The 19,531-nt window shown below is 34.3% G+C and overlaps 1 protein-coding gene across 2 annotated transcripts in view; it reads right to left on the bottom strand.

Moving 5' to 3' along the window:
* Positions 1 to 19,531, bottom strand: part of EXOC6 (exocyst complex component 6) — a 173,071-nt gene that overhangs the window by 42,581 nt on the left and 110,959 nt on the right. For both annotated transcript variants that reach the window (XM_045854451.1, XM_045854452.1), the window contains one exon: positions 5,899 to 6,040. In XM_045854451.1, coding sequence (XP_045710407.1) covers positions 5,899 to 6,040 — 142 coding nt within the window. The remainder of the gene's footprint in view (positions 1 to 5,898; positions 6,041 to 19,531) is intronic.

Here is a 19,531-nt window from a genome sequence, read left to right as displayed (position 1 = left end):
GAACAAGGATATATCTTGGGAATTATGATTCCAAACACCATATTTCAAGGAAAAATTGAGGCCTCCAGATTGCTGAATGGTTTATTCAAAGCCACTTGCCCAAAATATAGGCAGAGTGAGGACTGAAACCATGGTTTCAACTTCCTGGCATGTCCTAAGACTGATTTGAAAGCACTTAAAAAAAGTTCTATATAATTGCATATGATTCTACATTCCTGAACTCAGACATTTTATCAAGTTCGACCTAGTATGGGTTAAAGAAGAACAAAACAAAACAAAAAAAAGATCCAAAGAAAAATGACAAAAAAAGGAAGCGAAAACAATCCCATAAAAATGTTAAAGCTACTATGACTGTTTAGCTAAAAACAAATGAAGTTTACAGGTTATCAATGTGAAATTGTATAAAAGATCAGTTATGTCTATATCAAGAAGTTAAATGGTCTCAAGTTAAAGTACAGCTGTATCATCTGACCTTACCAAAAAAAGTTGAACTCTAGAAGAGACAAGTGTAGATTATAGAGACTTCCTGATTTGTTAATTTGTTCACTTAGTCAACAAATATCCTATGAGCACAGAATTCTGCAGGGTCCCTACAATTACAAATTCGGTGTTGAATTTAATTTAACTATCTATCCTTGTGTTTAAACTTTTCTATCCCTTTTTCTTTCTCTCTTCACACCCCACCTTCCTAGGTCTCTTCCACTGTGGTTCTCTAATTCAAACCACCTTAATCATATCAAATTGTACCTTTACTTATTCGCTAATTTTGTGTTTTCCTTCCTCCGTCTGGAATTCATCCTATTCTCTTCATTACCACTGCCCGAAGTCAAGATATTTTGATCCTTCACATGGAAAAGTTCAATAGTCTTTAAGAAAAAACCACAATTTGTAAATCTTTTTTTAAAAATTATTGATTTTTAGAGAGAGAGGAAAGGAGAGGGGGTGGGGACATCAATTTGTTATTCAACTTATAGATGCAATAACCGGTTGCTTCTTGTGTGTGCCCTGACCAAGGATCAAACCTGCAAACTTGGAGTATGAGGATGATGCTCTAACCAACTGAGTTCCCTGCCAGCTCAGTTCAATAGTCTTTTAACAGGTTTTGCTACTTCTGTATCTTCCTCCTTTTAGTTCAATTTCCACATGACACAGAGTTACCTTCTATGACAAAGATTTCATCATGTCACAGTCCCAATTAAAAAGCTTCAGTGGATCTCTATTGCTTATTAAATAAACCATTCAGGAGTCTTAACTTTTTTCAGCCATATCTTTCAATACTTTTATAATGCATCTGTAGCCTAGACACACAAGCCTGTTTGAGGATTCCCTAAGCATTCTATCATCACAGTGCTTTTGTGTATGCCATTCCCTCTGCTCAGACTGCCCTTCCCTGCGTTAGATGCAATCTTACTCATCCTTCAAGATCCAGCTCAAATTTTACTATTATAGTCAATCTTTTCAACCCCATAGCATGTGGAATTAATTGCTCCCTCTCCACAATATATACTTCTATGAAGAATTTATGTTCTGTTATGGTTATTAGTATGTCTGTCTCTTCTCCTACCAAATAGACTGTGAAATCTTGGAAGCCTGACGTATCTTTGATTTTCCAGTCTATTACAGGTAACAGGTTCTCCTTAAATATTGAATCTTCCCATAAATCAGCTAAATTTACATGGAAAGTAATTCAGTTACAGACTGAAATTTTAGTTCAAGCTAGTCTGACTCAACAAGTATGTGTGTCACACAAGAAAGGGCACCAACACACTGTTTCAAAAAACAAGTGAGCACATGGGTGGGTCAGTGCTAATTCTTTCATCAACAGAAGAAACAAAACAAAACAAACAACCCTCTCAAAACAAAACAAACAAAAACTAAAAGCATACGGCTGAATGATGCAAGGAAATTATTTCCAACTTTCCATCTCCCCAACTTTGACTAGATGTGCTATTTATTTCTCTGTATGGACTGACATTCTGAGGCCGGGGAACTATATGTATAATGTTTTTACAAAGTAAGAAGATGGAAATATAAACATTCTGCTTTCTTTTTTTAAAAGGTTTTATTTATTTATTTTTAAAGAGAGGGGAAAGGAAGGAGAAAGAGAGGGAGAGAAATATCAATGTGTGGTTGCCTCTCGCATGCTCCCTACTGGGGATCTGGTTGACCTGTGCTTTGATTGGGAATTGAACCAGCGACCCTTTGGTTCACAGGTTGGCACTCAATCCACTGAGCCACACAAGCCAGGGCATATTCTGCTTTCTGATCAAACCAAATAAAAAGAACTATAACTCAGAATAAAGGCCATTCTTGATCTTTATATTTCACACTCACCTCTTCTTGCTTAACTATTTTGACTGAAGCCTTTTTTGAGTTGCCCAGGATCTTTGGTAGTTCATGGTCTCCAGCTCCCAATCCCTGATCCCTGACTTCCTTGGACTGTGACTCTCTCGCTAGCATAAAATTGACTAGTAGGATTTTATGTTAATCCCAAGGAATAGTCACAGACTTTTAAGCAATGGATTCTAAGCCTCTTTTAAGAGAAAGTAATTACTATGAGTCAATACGGGTTTATGAAATAGAGCAGTATAATTTTCTTCTTTGAAAGTCCAATAAGACTGGTGTATGAGGAAAAAAATCAATGGTCATTATTATCCCTATCTCCAGTATGGTATCTGACAAAGTTGTTCATAACGGAACAAAACTATTAGATTCAATTAGGGAATTACCAATCAGCCTAAAAAATCTTAAGATACCCATAAAATTCTGAATAATGGATCTAAGTCAATATGAAGGGGAGGTCCACTTAATGTTGTGGTTCTCAGACATTGCTGTGCATCAGAACCACCTGGAGGGCCTATTCAAAGAGAAACTGAAGGGTCCTGTACCCAGAAATCCCGATTCAGCAGGTGGGCTCCAAGAATCTGCGTTTCTAACAAGTGATACTGCTGCTGCTCATCTGGGGGCCCTGTTTTGAGGACCGCTGATGTACTGTATTTCAGGTTATAGACATTAGGTTTTGTTTAACATTTTGCTAATGACCTTAAATATGTAAAAAATATGATTATGAATCTGTAGATAATATTAAATTGTGATATAAAAAGATCTCTATCAGCCCTGACTGGTTTGGCTCAGTGGACTGAGTGTGGGCTGTGAACCAAAGGGTTGCTGGTTCAATCTCCAGTCATGAAACACGCCTGGGTTGTGGGCTCCCTGCCCTCAAAAAAGATCTCAATCAGCTAGGTATGAGATGAATCTTAAAATTTAATAAGGATAATCTTAAAACTGTAAAACAAAAAACAATATACAAGTATAGGATAAGAAAAAAACAGAGCTTAACAATAGCAAAAAGGGAAACAGAGATGTTTATAACATTACAGCTTCAATGATTCAAGGGTATACTATGGCAACCACAAAAGATAATAACCGTTTGGGCTTTACTTACAAAGTCCAGAGTATAGAACAACGTAATTTGATAGTCCAGCTTCATATTATGCTGGTTCCCCCACACTTGAGTGTCTATGTATTCAACTTTGGATATCAGACAATTAATCAGAAGGTAGTCAAACCAGTTTGTTCAAAGAGCTTTGTATCTAAAGTCATATCACTGGGAACAATAAGATGAATTGTTGTTTCCCGGCCTTCAGAAGATTCAAAAGGCTATATAAGCAGTTTTCATCCTTGAGCATGAGGATTTGTTTTCTTCCGTCCGAATCTAAGAGGAACTGCTACAGTTGTCAGACTGCTCACTACACATGGCTGCCCAGCTAAGGAGAGGAGCTGGGAAAGGGAAGACGGAAATCCAACTCACATTTCACTTGATAAGCCATATGGTTGGGAAAAGGGTAAACTTTTTCTAATTCATGCAAAAGGGAAAACTCTGCAGGGCAATTTCCTTATAGTGGGGAGCCTTTTCTAACTTGCACAAAGGCACAGTATAGACTCAAAGTGACTCCAGCCCGAATGTAGAACTAGGTCTGTCAAGAGAAGTTTAGGGACAGTGATTCAGCTCAATGTAAGAAACGGGAAGAGTGATGTATTACATGAAAACTTATTTTCTGGAGAGTAGTTAATACCCCCAACTGGATGTTCAAGAACAGCTGGACAAAACTTGGTAGGGTTATTTAGGGAGGATTTCAAGGTAGATAAAGGAGTGTGTGAGTGAGAAGGGGGGGCCAGCGGGTTAGTCCTTTAAGAAAACATAAGCATTTTAAAAGGGGCCATTAGTAACTCCCCCCAAAGTAACAAAAGGTAGAAGGTGTCCTATGGCAGGGCAGAGAGGCAAAGATGTGGTTTTTAATGTGCCTTTCTTTAAATACAGTTAGACTAGCCCCTCGTGGAGAGAGCTAAAAGAACAGAAAGAGGGTCTAAATACCTAAAGTTGCCTAGTCAAACAGTAATTTCCATTTTTGAACAAAAACTCTAATTGAGAAGACACAACCAAATGCCAATAAACAATTCAACCATCGAATTACTTGAATCCACATTAAAGATATAATAATACAAAATGCCTCAAGGAATATTTCTGTAAGATATTTATATAAGTAATTCACACAGGGATGATCTCATAGGACAACTTTTAAAGAACTTTAGGAAATAAGTTTTAAACCATTTGTAGAATAACAATTACTTTGAGCTTGTAAACATGTAAAAAAAAAGAATGTTACTTGGGTAATGTTTTTGTAAATACAAAATAAGTATTTTGTAAATACTAGTTTTATTTTGAAAAATAAATATAATAAAGGTTTTCTAATTACAGAAAATTAGAAATGCTTTTTAGGAAAGGAAATGAAATCCCCTCTTCCCTAGGGAAAAACTATCTTTCTTTTGCTTTGTAGAGAAGGATTTCTCTCTCTCTCTCTTTTTTAAAATAGGTTCTTAAAAGCTTTCAATTTATTGTGTGTTTATATGTAATAAACAATTGATTTTGATCAAAGAGCCTACATAATTATTCTTTTTAATATTAATTATGGTTTTTCTAAGGTGAATGCCTTATATACAGTGGGCAAATACTTGATATCTGTTTGAAAATCTGTCACTCCTGCTTCAGTTGCAATCTGCTGACATTTACTCTTTTAATGTCTTTCACACAGAATATATTATTGCAAAATCTGCCTCAGACAAGTATTTTATGATCCTTCTTGTGCCCCACTGATTTTCAATTTATTAACAAAGGTGCCTGACTGAATTGTCAACCAGGGATTTTCATCATTGAATCAGTGCGCCATTCATTTGAAAGTACTGCTTAAAACTTGCTCCATATGTTGATGTCTTTGCACTTAAAGAGTTATAATTTAAGGGCAATATAATGAGGGTAATAAACCCACATCCAGAAGCACATATGACAAGGCTAATAACCAGCTAGTATATCCAGTCATGAAGCTGACTGGCTAATGTCAACATTAGACTATGGAATCTGCTAACCTCATTACCTAAAGAAAATAAAGTGAAAAACAATGGCAAAGGTAAACATAAAATTCAGAATATAAAAGAAGCTTCACTTGGAATGCAGGGTCCTAAGATCATCCTGCCAGTAAATATCTAAAAAGTTACTTACAAGGAAAATAAGAATGGCAAACTTAGAATAAGTTCATTCATTTATAACAAACATTTAGAGAGTCTTAGCAAGGAATGAGCAGAAGGAATAAGGGGAAAAACTCATCATCTTTTTAACGGCCCCTGCCAGGACTGCCACCTCAGTGCCTCTCTCCAGAGGCCCCAAATGTGAAGCTGAGACAGTTTTCTCTTCCTGGAAGGAACTTGCCTCTAAGGCTGCTTCAAGTTTAACTCTGTCAGGCCTTGTCTTCTTTCCGAACTATCCTACCACATACCCTTTCTCCCCATGCGATTTAAACAGACTCCTAGAAATGCATGAGATTTAACCACAAAGGTACTTACATTCACACTGTATGACATCTAAGTTGAACTGCTGAATGGCCCCCATGCTTATCTGTTTTAACTCACTGTCCAGCAGCATCTGCATTAAGGATGTTGACAGATGCTGGCAGGCTGACATGCACGCAGTCTGGGCAACTTTCCCCTGTTCAAAACAAATATCCAAACCAAAAAATAAACAAACCAAGAAACAAACATAGCAATACTTCATAAAGTATCAGAAAAATTATATGCCTGGCATTCTTTTGTTGCCTTTTTGGGGGTACAATAATGATTATTGGTCTTTCTGTTTCTGTATTCAGTGACTATGCCTTTTAGCACAAGAATTAAAATTAATACTCTTGTTCACTTGACCCTCTCAGGACATAAATATCATTAAAACTCTAACTGTACATAGGAAAATTAAAGTACAAGTAAAAGCAATTATTTCAGATCTCTTGAAATGTCTCAAGTATTTAAAAAAAACACATTAAATATGACATTATGACACAAAATAACTTATATTGACAGAACACTTTATTTATATAATATTCTTTAAGCTCTCCTTTATGTAATTAACCAAGCTAGAATAATGGAAGTTAATAAACAGTGTAATTAAAGTTATTACCATTTAAACTGTACCTAAAATTCAAAACATACTATGTTGTAAGTTCTTCTAATCAGAACATTAGTCTGTAGCATAGCTTCAACTAGTAAGAAAAGGCTTGCCTACCAATATGACTTCAAATTATCTACATTTAGTTTCTACTTGTCTACATTTACAGGTCTACATTTACTTTTTTAAAAGTAAGTTGTGGTGGGGGAAGGCAGACAAATAAAAAGATTATAAAACAAAAAAATTGTAGAATGAAGATTTTTACATTCCATTGTATTTAAAAATAAACAAATGTAAAAAATAAAATCAATGGATAATTTAGAAATACGTAGTTAGGTAAACTGCAAGTACGTATGGATTTCTGTCATTAAATATGTACCATTAGAAAATAGTTGCTACTATAAGTTCCTAAAACACTACATGAACTTTTACTGACAGCCTTAATTAAGGCTGTATTTTCTCAAAAATGACAAAGAAAAATGACAATTTTAAATGGTTAGCCTTTAGATTACATAGCTGAATCATAATACAATAACACTTTTAGTATTAATTGTTTCTTTAAACAGTCTTTGTATTTCAACTAGAAGCTTAAAATAAAATAATTTAAAGACTCTTTTAAAGTTTTCCAGTATAATATCCCTCCCAGGATGGCTATCTTCAGTCTACAGTGATGTGATTTTGACATGTATTGACTCACAAGATAGGATTCAGAGACTATAAATAAGGTTAGAAATAATGACTTTAGGAAGATGCACCATGTTTTGCTTCATTTGCATTATCAAATATTTACCTAGTGATATTTGATAATTATGTTTTCTTCCTACTTAACACAAAGGCCCAGAAAGCTACAAAATCATGAAAAAAATCTCCCAACATAAATGCTACAAATAGTGGTACTAAAATGTTTACATAGAGTTAATGAGTTAGAAAAGAACGTAAATACATCTTCACGATACTTACTAGAACTACCTTTGTTCATTAAATCACACATTAAAAGTTAGATGAGAAACAAGCAACTCTTATGCACGAGTCTTTAGCATTTAGACACTATGCACAGTGAAAAACTGCGTATCTGAAATGGAATGTCAATTTCTCAATCAAAAACTTTAGAGATAAAAGCTGATGCAAACAATATATTTGACAGATACTGATGAACTGCCAAAAAGGAATGTAACAAACAATGCCAAACCCAGCATGCTTCAAGATCCCCCAAACCCAAGAGGAATTAGTCTGGGAGACATGCAGCTCCATTCCCCAACCAGAGTAATATCAATATGAATGGGAGGGGGGATAGCAGAAAAAGAAGAAATCAATGGCATGTAATTTAATTACAATGTAATAGGCTTCAGAATACTTAATGGAAATGTCATTGTGACCTAATGGAACAACTAGTGCATTTGGGTTTAATGTACTTCTCTATTAAATCAGCTCCATGTCCTACTTATGTTGCCACTATAATATACTAACTACAAAAGCAGATTTAAAAATTGCCAAAACAAAATTACTATTGCATTCCTTTCAGAAGCAAACATAGTACACAATATAAGTGGTATTATTTAAGGTGATCTTTAAAATTTAACATGAGTTCAGATGCTACCAATACTATATAGCAATAGCACTGGAACCAAAAATGATGGAAAGAGTACAGAATAACAGGCTATTCCATAAATCTAGAGGAAACAGGTCATGATAACACTAACATACATATACATACACACATGTGCACACACAAATTGGCTTTTTGTTTAAATCACATAAGTATTAATAAAATTCTAGTATTAAATTTCTTAGATTATGCATATTAAATACAGGCTTATTGTTCTCAAGAACAGAAGTTTAAAATATTTGTAAAATATTTCATAAGTATTCAAATGAAATAAATTCTTTCTTTGCATAGCTCAAAATTGAATAGCAAGGGTTCAGATTCTTAAATTTTTAAAAAGATTATACATTATTTTTTAAAATGTCTACTTCCTAACTATAAAATGTACTCAAATATTTTTTATGAGCAATCATTTGTTGTTTATCTTGTATATACTTAAATTATTTTTATTATATTTCCCATTACTTAAATTACATCTAATATTTATTTTTATTATATTGAAAATTTTTAATTTTCCAAATATTTGCGCACCCCCCAAAAATATCTTTGGCAATCCATTTTTGATGCCTGTAGCACTTAATACACTTTAGTGCAACCAAAACACCCCTTTCTGAACACTATTATTGCTACTATTGTTGATGCTCTTAATAATATATCATTTTCTAGGACAAAAATAATCAAAGTAGTCTTACAATTATCTTTAAAAACTAGACTTTTCCATTAGAGATACTCTGGTTTTTAACCTTGTAACTAACAAGGCCAAAACAATTAAGTGAAGTGGCTGAGGAAACATAGCACATTGAATAAATTTGAAACACCTAGAAATTTTTGCTGCCCTCATCTGAAAAATTAATTGCAACTATTGTTAACAGTTTCTTTCCTCTTACCAACACAAAGTTCAATAAGTAAGTAAAAACACCTGCCAAACTTTTAAAGGTAACTACTTTTTTACTAAGCTCTAACATTTTGCTGAAAAACAACTTGCAAAAAGGGAACACCCTTAGACAAACTTCTTATATTTCAAAGGAACTTGTAAAAGAGAATCTGCTGACATATTAGATCCTTTTTGCATTACCCAAAAGCTTTTCTTTTAAGAACAATTGTGGTAAAGAGACATTTGGCTCCTAGGAAATTCCCAAAGGGTCAACCATATGCATCCTTCCATGGCACCTTCACAGTGCTGCTTTCTAGATCCATGTCTCAAAAGCAGCTTTCATCATTTACTTGTGTGTCAGTCAATATGATTTATGGACTGCATTCAACAAAGTCAAAGCATATAGAATGAGAAATATGACTACAATCTGCTAATTTGTTTTGTATTGAGCCACTTAAGAGTCAAAGACCTGATGTCAGACTGAGACCAGCAACACAATTAACCAGTCGGTGACAGATTCATCCATCCTCCCTGCCAGGCTGTGCCAATCAAAGACAGCATGAGGCGACATTTGGTGAAATCAGTAAGAAAACTCATTCTCTAAGTAACCTATGTGAGACCTTGATTGACACTTTTTGAATTTAGTTTGTGGAACACAGCCACTCTTTACCCAATAGTCTCTCGCTGCAAGCTGTGAAATAAGGCTTTTAATGCCAATCACAGGAACAATAAACCACAAACCACCAACCCTCCGTTTAAAAGGAATCAAGAAAACACATCTGTTTGTATGTCAAGCCAAATTTCCAAAGTAATTTACTAAAGATACTGTTTCCTTTGAAATATCATAAAATGGCATGATAACAAAAATACAACACATTTTATTAGATTATGGCTAAAAACTGTTTTGGTTTCAAAGTTATGTTTTGATAGATCTACTCTAATACAATAGTAGGAGAAATGTAGAATGCTTAAAAACTAATTTGACACACTCAAATTTTCATTTGAAGCTTTCATTTCTGTCTCACCATTCTCTTATTTCAAAGATCTAATAAAAAAAGAAGGTTTGATTTCAACAGTAATTATTTGAAAGCATTTTTCAATGCTGCTTTCATTCTCTCAAGTACATTTAAGTTAAAAACATGCTCTTGAAATCATAACCATTCTTTCTGTATTGGTCTACTTTCCTTAATGATCCCAAGAGAACCCATTTGCCTTTATATCCCTACAAAAGGTCAACTTTGCACAATAAACTACTTTTTTATTTAAGTAAAAAGGAATATATGGACTTAGAAATACTCTGCTGCATTTATTATTCTTTAAATTGATAGCAGGTTTTGTTTAAAAAGGTTATGTAATTCTTGCCAGAAAATAGTGGAAAAATGAAATTAAATTGTGGTCAATTTGAAAATTAAATCTAACATTGGTAAGTAAATTTTATTAATTATGATTCTGTATGGTTATTTAAAGTTATTAATTTTTAAAAGTTATTTAACTTAAAGCAGTAAAATAGTGCTATAGTATTCAAACTCACTGCCTCTCAGTTTGCTACATAAATCTGAGTTATGAGACTGTGAAATAGTCTTTCAGAAGAAAGGCAAGAGGAAGGAAAGTATTTTAATGAATCAGTCTCCTAAAGAGCAACAGTTTATTTCCTTTGAAAACAGACTGAAAGAGTGAGGACTCTCATCAAATGTGAAATAAACACTAAAATGAGAAATAACTTCTCAATTGAAATATAAAAAAATATGCTTGGTTAAAAAGTAGACATTTTAATATGAGAAATCTATTATCCTTACTTCTATTTTATGTAAGAACCACTAATCTACAGTTTTACTGTACTAAAACACATCTCACTCTAATGGAAAGAATGTTATTAAATTAGGAATAAAACATATCTAAAATATTAGTATAAAACATAAAAATTTCCCCAAGATGATTTCAAAAATTCATAAAGTTCCCTCTATCTAATAAGATAGAGTTGAATCTATTTTCTGGCTGAACAGTCGATAACACTGAAATGTCTCAGATTCCCAATAATAGGGAATGGATGAGTTATAAGGTTTAAATATCAAGATGAATTCCTTTAGTGAGTTTTAGTAATAACTTTAACACCATCTTGAAGACAGATTTTTGAGATTATGCCAAAAACATTCATAGGCCTATCAAAATATACTCTAACACCCCCAACATTCTCCAAAATACTTCTTTTGCACTTCTATATTCCTCTCATATTCTCTTTCTGTCCTTATGTAAGTAGCTGTAGCCCCGAAAGAACTGGGTACCACACCAGTTAGTCACAATCCCTGCAATTATGAATTCCCATTCTCCCTTCTTAGGCTTTTCTCCACCTATCAATTCCTAATCATAAGGATATGAGACAATAACATAAATGGTTCCTCTTGTGGCTCTCTCTCACACACACACACTAGAATGCAATCACCTCAAAGTTAGAAAAAAAATTCCCCAAACTGGGAAAACTTAAAGACATCTATACGGCACATTGTGATTTCACTCAAAACTTCCTTACCCCAACCAAAGGACTCACCAAACTTTGGTGGCCTTTTTCTTTTTTTAAACAATCTTTTAAACATGGCCTTGGATGACATGTAATGCCCAGATTTTTAGCTTTCTTCAAGTATCGTTGCTGTCACAGCAGACCCATGACATCATCAAACTAATTTTAACAGTCAGAAAGATAATGCAAGGAGAAGCAGAGCAGTGCAAGTTTAGAAGAGGTCAAGGTTTTGAAGAAATGCCTCTGCTTCCAAGCTACTGATAACACCAGAAATCTAGATAGAATAGAGAAAGCTGCATGCACATTTGCCCAGAGCAGCAGGAAAACCAGAAGCTAGTCTTTGCAGTTTGTGCTGACAGGGATTATTTCTAACTCTTAAATCTACCTGATAACAGCAAACTGGGCAGTCAGGAGTATGTTTAAATGGGGAATTGTTACAAATATTAAGCCCCTATAACTTCTCTCATTTGGGAAATGTAACAAAAGTGAGGGAAGTTAAAGATGAGCTATAATTTTCTGTGTGGTGATTGCATACTATGGCCAAGCCACAGAATTAGGATTAAAAAAAACAAAAACAAAAACCCAAAGCATTCCAGGAAGTGTTATTAAAGCAACAGCTTCGTGGTAGTACAGTCACCCTCATTTCTTTACATAAGCATCCAGCTCAGAGTTATCAAGGCCATATAATCATCAAAATGTACTGCTTCACAACCGCAGTATGACTTAAAATTTGCAAAGAAGTTGCCAGTTGAGCTAATACACATGGTTTCCACATGATCATTAGTAAAATGGACAAACGTCACCCAACCAACTACCTTAATATATATAGGTTGGTGGCTGATATATTATTATAAACATAGCCATATATGTAAACATAGCACAGTGTAAGACTTTGTCATTTAAGAATTTATATTTAGGTTTCAGTCTTTTAAGAGTAACTCTAGAGACCAGTAGAGCTTCACTGGTGAGGGGCACACATTTGATTAACATGCTCTGTGACATGGGTGTGGGGGCAGTAGGGCGGGGGAGGACCACTCAGACTGAATGCAAAGTCCCAACCTCCCCATCTCAGTGTGGCTTGGCTACCTTCTGTTAGTTGACATGAATAAAGTAACTCTTGTTAAGGTCTATAGTTTTCAATAATATTTTTATAGCACTCTCTGAAAGAAATTATATGACATAGCAATATTCTCAAATTTGGGAAGTCTCAAACTTTTGGGGTATACTCATGTAGAATGTCAAGGGTTTTCTGAACAGGTCATTTCACTGGGCTAAATTCCAGATTATGAAAACAGGAATGGGGTAGATATGATTAAAGTTACTTTCGGTTGAGGGAGGACCCAGGATTGGATTTTAAAAGAATAAGGGAAATGTTTCAAGTGAAGGGAGGATTTATATTAAAACAAAACAAAATCCATACACAATGGGAGGGAGAGATCAAGTGAAATTATCACCTTACCGTTTTTTTCTAGAGACAACCTTGTAAATGACATTCAACAATACTCTGAGAGTAAAGAATAAGACCTTAGAGCATCTACAAGATGCTCTCCTTTCGCCTAAAAAGAATTTAGCTCAATGCTACCATCTAACGCACTGATTCCCACAAGAGGTAGAAAGACTGAAAACATGACAGATTTCCTACAATGCCTAAAGCCTCCTGAATGAAAAACAGAAAGTGATTAGAATGTTGTTGCCTATCTTCTGAATTCCTTCCATATATGTAATATTCGTCTAAACCTGCTCCTTTGGTGAGACTTCACAAAGTCCAATCTCTTTCCTTTTTGTATTATAGTACCGTATGTAAGTTTTCTTTTTTTAAGTGTATATCAGCGTCTTGGCCTGTTACATTTTGTTATCACCACCTGACCTGCAAACAACCTGGAAATATGAATTCACCAAGGCTTTTCCACCTCTCCCATCAGCTCTCTCCTAACCCTTTTCCTTCCTGTTTGCTCTATACAAAGGAAGAAAAAGGAAAACAGAGGTTCTTGGGCATCACCAGATTGTGGCTTGCACAGGAAATTTCTGACACCAACATCTTTTCCTACTGCCTCCTTTCTCCTCAGGGCATCTGAACTCTTTTTTGCTCTTTGTTTGCTCACAATAAAACATAATTCCAATTCAGCCCTGGCTGGTGTGGCTCAGTAGACTGAGTGCTGGCTTGCAAACTGAAAGGTCACTGGTTTGATTTCCAGTCAGGACACATGCCTGGGTTACAGGCCAGGTCCCTGGTTGGGGGCATGCAAGAGGCAATCAATGGATGTTTTTCTCCCTCTCTTTTTCCCTCCCTTCCCTTCTCTCTAAAAATAAATACATAAAATCTTTAGAAAATTATTTTAAAACACCTAATCCCAATTCAAACAATCTTTTATCTACATATTTTAGTCCCTTTTCCTCTTCCCATTTCAACTTTTGCCTATTTAACTTGGGAAAAAATGTTTCTTCATTTTTTTTCTTTCTGTTGTGGAACCCAGGTTAAAGGGAAGATGCTATTTGCATTGCTAGAACTTTACTATTCCTATTTGCAAAAACTCAAATAACTTTCTAAACATGAATTCTCTGTCACCATCTGGCAGTACTTCCAGATGGTGCATTTTCATTTGTTTTTAGTGCTGAATCTTCCTGTGCAAGATGGTACTTTGCTCATGAATCCTGCACCAATGATCTTGTCTATTTCATTTATAGCTGTTAAAGTTATAGGGTATTTGTTAAGTGTATATATATATATATATATATATGAATGTACATGAGTACTAGACATATACATCTATTTAGTCTGTAGGCGCAGAAGAGTCCATTTTAATTATTTCCAATTATATCTCCCTGATCTGTTACTTACAGGTCAGGGTTCACAGCTCTTTCCTAATCCACTACCTTCCTACTGAAACATGCATGCTGTTTCCTTCTAAAAGCCATCTATTATTACCTCTTCCAACTATGCCCTGATTAAGAGAAATTCAAAATACTGTCTTCTACAACCTTTGAAAGGAGGGAAATATTTAAGTATGCTATGCTATATACACACAGAAATCTTACAACTTATGAAATTTAATTTTGCATCAAGATTTATCATAGCATTTTCCTAATAGAGACTTCATAAACATCTAAAAGGATTAAAGTTGTAAGATTCAAGTACACTTATTGTCAACTAAAAAGTAAGATTCTTTTTTTGCAATTAACTTCTAGTAGTGAAAATCATTTAGCTGTTTCCGTACATTAAAGGTTAAGAAAAAATATAAATTCTATTTCTAATAATGGGCTTTGACTGTTCACATTTTGTTAGCGTGAGGAATTTTTACTTAGTTCAGTAGATAAGCAAGACACCCTGAAGTTTTTGAATAGGGAAATAAGATAAGATTAGGATGTGCCTTAGAAAGAGTAATCTGTCGCTAGTATGTAGGATGGACTGAACTAAGAAGAGACTACTGGAAGAAACTACTTAGAAGACAATTACAATAATCAAAATTGTAACTTTAGTAATAGGAATAAGAACAGAAAGGAGAAGAAGCAGGTAGGGTACATTTAAATATCAAATGCTAGCTGAGATTTTTTTAGGATAAGAAGAATTTTCAGTATCTATACATTTGGATAGTATTTATGAGTTCTTACTCTGGCCTTCAAGAGCTCCTAATTGGAAGTGGAAAGGAAGAGTAACCATGGTAAAAAGCAAAATATGATGAAGACACATAAAAAGGTAAAAGCTAAGGCAATTCAGAGGAGCAAAACCAGGCCCAGAGTAAGAAGAAAACAAAAAACCATTTGCACTGGGTCATGAGTCGCACCGCGCCGTTATGGACTGGGTCAGGCATCTACATGTGCAGTCTGGGATAAGAAAACGCGTCTAGAAGGAGCTTTCCAGGACACTCGTGAGGCGGAGGAGCAGCAGCTAGTACCTTTATCTTACACAGAAGAGAACTAAGATACTGACTAACATGGAAGGAACAAAAAAATAGGAATACAAATATTTTACAACACATAAAAAAGCAATAATAAGAAGAAATAGAGCATAATGTTACAATCAATAGGAGAAAAAAGGGGAAGGAAAGATTGCTACACATGCCTTATCCTTCTTAGCATGGAATCACTAGATATTCTCTACGTTTGTAATTAAGATAACCACCAGCAGAAATAAAAAAATGGGTTGAAAAAGGGTAGTCTGAGGGAGTGGAATTGAGGGTGGGGCAAGGGGAGTGGCTATTTTCCAGCCTCAACTCTTCTGGACAACTTGACTTATTATTCTGTATATGTACTACGTACATGGAATTAAAAAATGCAAATTGAAATTCCAGTGGTACCAGATACATCCAGTAGGGAAAGAGACTACGGTCCAAAGCATAAAAACTTTATAAAGGATACTAAATTAGCTCATCAAATAAAACACTAATAGCCAAAGCAAACAATTAAGCCCAGGAGAAATACCCTAAAAGGAAACACCTAAAAAGGGAAATAACTTAAAAGAGAAATAAATCAGTGGGGAAAGACATAGAGTTTAAAGATAATATTTAGGGTATATTCTTCTGTCTTGAAAGTAGTTTCTTCTATAGTATTTTAACTTTATTACTGAGCATATATTTATTTACCGATTTATTTCTTGAGTTAATAAAAAGTAAATAATTTTCTTTAATAATGGGATTTTAAAAGCTGGCTGTGTTTAGAACTGTGCAATAAATGTTCAACAGCAATCTGGGGAAAAAGCCTTGCTGTGTAAGATTTGCTCATTTCCATGGTCTAACTACTCGCGCTACGGCCACCAACGTGACGTCACTGAATGCACAGCTGGGAAGAGAGCTGCACCACTGGCTTTCCCAACATAGATTTCCCAGCACAGATCTGAAGCCATTTTCTCTCAGCTGGAAGCATCTCTAATCTCAGAGTAAAAGGGATTGGGAGGAAAGATCCTATTAATAAATGTTCTTTCTATTAACAGCTTTTCAGGAATTTATTCTGCAAAGTGAGATATACTTTTAATCAAAAAATGATTTTCTTGAAAAATACCCAATCATGTTAGCATGTAATTATAGAAACACATGTTAAAGATAACCTCATTATTCCTAGTATCTTTTTTTAATTGGTCATCACCACTTCTATTAATGCAAAAAGTAAAAAGTTAAGCATATCTGGAAAAAAAAGGAAAACATCTTTCTGGGGAATAAAACAGTTTTGGTATTTAAAATTCAACAGAAAGATTAGTTTAATACATCTAGAGTTGTAGCAAATAAAGGCACAGAAAATTATTTTATGGCTAAAATAAAACAATAGTGAGTTTCTAGAAAGGAAGAACTATGAGCACACTAATCACTAAAGATCTTCTATTTATTTCTACTATAAAAAAATGACCATTTGTTAGTATAAACATTTAGATAAAATGGGCCCCTTTAGCAAATAAATAATATGTGAAGAAAGTATTATTTCTTCACATAAAATAAATAATATGTGAAGGGGGAGGGGATTATAGGGGAAAAGGAACATGTGAAGGGTTTGCAGGAACAATTATAAAGGACACATGGACAATAACAAGGGGGTGGAAACAGGGGAGGGAGGTGGGGAGGGCTGGGGTGGCAGGGATGGGTGGGAGGAAAAGGCAGAAAACTGTACTTAAACAACAATTAAAAAAAGAAATTAAAAATTTGTTACCATTTACATATACCCCTCAGTGGTTATAAATCAACAAAATATCTTTATTGAACGAAACACATGATTAGCATTTATGAAGGAATGAAATGTTACTTGTTCTTTCCAGAAGCAAACCAGTGCTGGGACTTTAGGAGTACATTCACAGTGAAACATTACTGAGTTCCACTGGGCAGCCATAAAGAATAATTAGATACGTTTGAGCTGCTCAACAATTTCTTCTATTTATATACATGTAAGTGGAGAATGAATGTTTAATGCTGTTTTAAATTCTTCTAATTTTAAATTGTTTAGCTAATATAAAATCTTATTTTAAAAAACCCCTAAAGCTTGCTTATTAATTAGGTTTAAAATAAGTGTCATAAATACATTAAAAAGATGACTTGTAGAACATATGCCAAAATGTTAGCAGCAGTAATCCTTTTATAAATAATAAATAATTTTTATTTTCTTCTATATTTAGCTGTATTTTCTAACTGTCAAGGAAAAAATTAATAGAAACAAAAAGGGCCATTTACATATTTGAAGTAATAAAAACTGCTGATTCCTAGAGTACTAATACAGGGATAAAATAATATTTATTTCATATGCTAATCAGACTTCAATGACATTAGCTATAATAGCATCAACCCTTAGCCACTGAAAGCACTGTACTCAAGCTATAATAATTTGAAATAAATATGCTTCATAGTGATTTTTTCACCACAATTTTTTAAATGGTTGTTTAATGCAAAAGTACAGAATCCACAGCTAAATAGTTAAAATACATGCATAAATACAAGATAAAATTAAAATACGTTAAAATAAAACTAATACTCTAAAGGACCTTAAACAATAACAGAGGAAGAAGGGAGAAGACAAAACATTCGTTAATTGTATCTACTTTATGCCAAACACCCTGCCAGGCAACTTCTTTACACATTATTTTAATTCATCCTCTGGGAAAATGGATTTTGCCCATTTTGCAGAAGGTAAGAGGCTCAGAAAGGTTAAGCAACTTGCCAGGATCATAGTCAGTAAATTATAAATCTAAGGTTTAAACATAAGTCTTTCTAACTCTAGAGTGCTTCCTATAAGCTCCTTACTTCACACCCTGGTCCTCAAGAACAATAAAAGATAAATGTATTTAGCTCTAATTGAGTCATGAAAAGACAAGTTCCTTGAAGCAGATAATATATTTAGTGACAGAGCTAAATATTTTGGGTAATGGTGAAATACCTGTGATTATTATAAATACTGCCTATTTAGTTTGCTGCTAACTCCTATGGCCAGCAGAGAGCCTGGCTTCTCTGCTAGAGCACGGGGAAATGCAGATGAATAGGTAAATTAAAATGGAAGCAAAGAAACTTCATTTTTGCATCTCCTGCATAGGCTTGCACTGGCTGACTCTTAGAGAAACAAGTGAGAGAAATAAATAATATACCAATTCTCTCAGTCATCAATAGAGGTATTTAAAGTGAAAATAGCAGTGATCCTCCAAATCCTACAGATTTCTACTGCTACCACAGTGCAGTTGAAAAGTGAAAATGATGAAGTTCTTTCCCTGGGCTCTGTCAAAACTATCATTACCCACTAATTTCTACTGTTCTCATAGACTGTGACAGAGAACAAAATTCTATTGGGTGGATTATAACTTTCTTGGAACTAATAGAACTTTTACCGGGCAGCCACATCATGACTATCTCTGATCGAGAAAATATGCTTTTGCAACACTAATAGGGACTAACAAAAAATTAAATATGCAGTAAAGCTAAGAGTGCAGATTTTAAACTAAAAGTGTTCTGTGTTAGGTACATTTTTAGGGTTGGGGTGGTGAGAGAAACACCTTCACCATACAGTTTAAGTACTGGCTAATACTTAAACCATTTGAAACCATCTTGGCTTCACAGCTCCCATTGACTCTAACTCATGGCATTGTTCCCTGAGCATCACCAAAACCAAGGACAGTGCATGGGGCTAAAACTAGCCCCGATATTTTAACTCTTCATGTCTGTAAGTGGGACAACTAGTTCTGCTTAAGCTTGATGACTTGGGACTGAATGTCATATATAAATATCTTTTGAGGCTTCTTTGAAGTTTGAAGGAGTCTAGAACCTTTCTCTCTATTTGTGTCAAAGGGAACCTGAAATGAATGAACCATTTTTAGCTTAAAACATTTAAATAAAAATAGTAGTCTATATAATACCATATGTTGCTTAGAAAAATAATACATTTAATAATATTGCCTCTTTTCTTTGTTTGAAAGTAAATAATCTAATAGAATATTTTACATAATTTCAGGGCTTCAGAGAATTAATACACTAAGCCCTAATATAATTATCAACTTTTGCTAAAGTTTACTGTAGTCAATAATTTTATTTTTGCTCGAGAATTATGCTAATAGTTAACCATTTTCTCTTTTCTTAACTGTGAACTATA

The sequence above is a fragment of the Phyllostomus hastatus genome, unplaced genomic scaffold (assembly GCF_019186645.2).
Source record: "Phyllostomus hastatus isolate PE091 unplaced genomic scaffold, TTU_PhHast_1.1 phas_scaffold_1066, whole genome shotgun sequence".
Lineage (NCBI taxonomy): Eukaryota > Metazoa > Chordata > Mammalia > Chiroptera > Phyllostomidae > Phyllostomus > Phyllostomus hastatus.
This window is presented reverse-complemented; position numbering and strand designations above follow the sequence as displayed.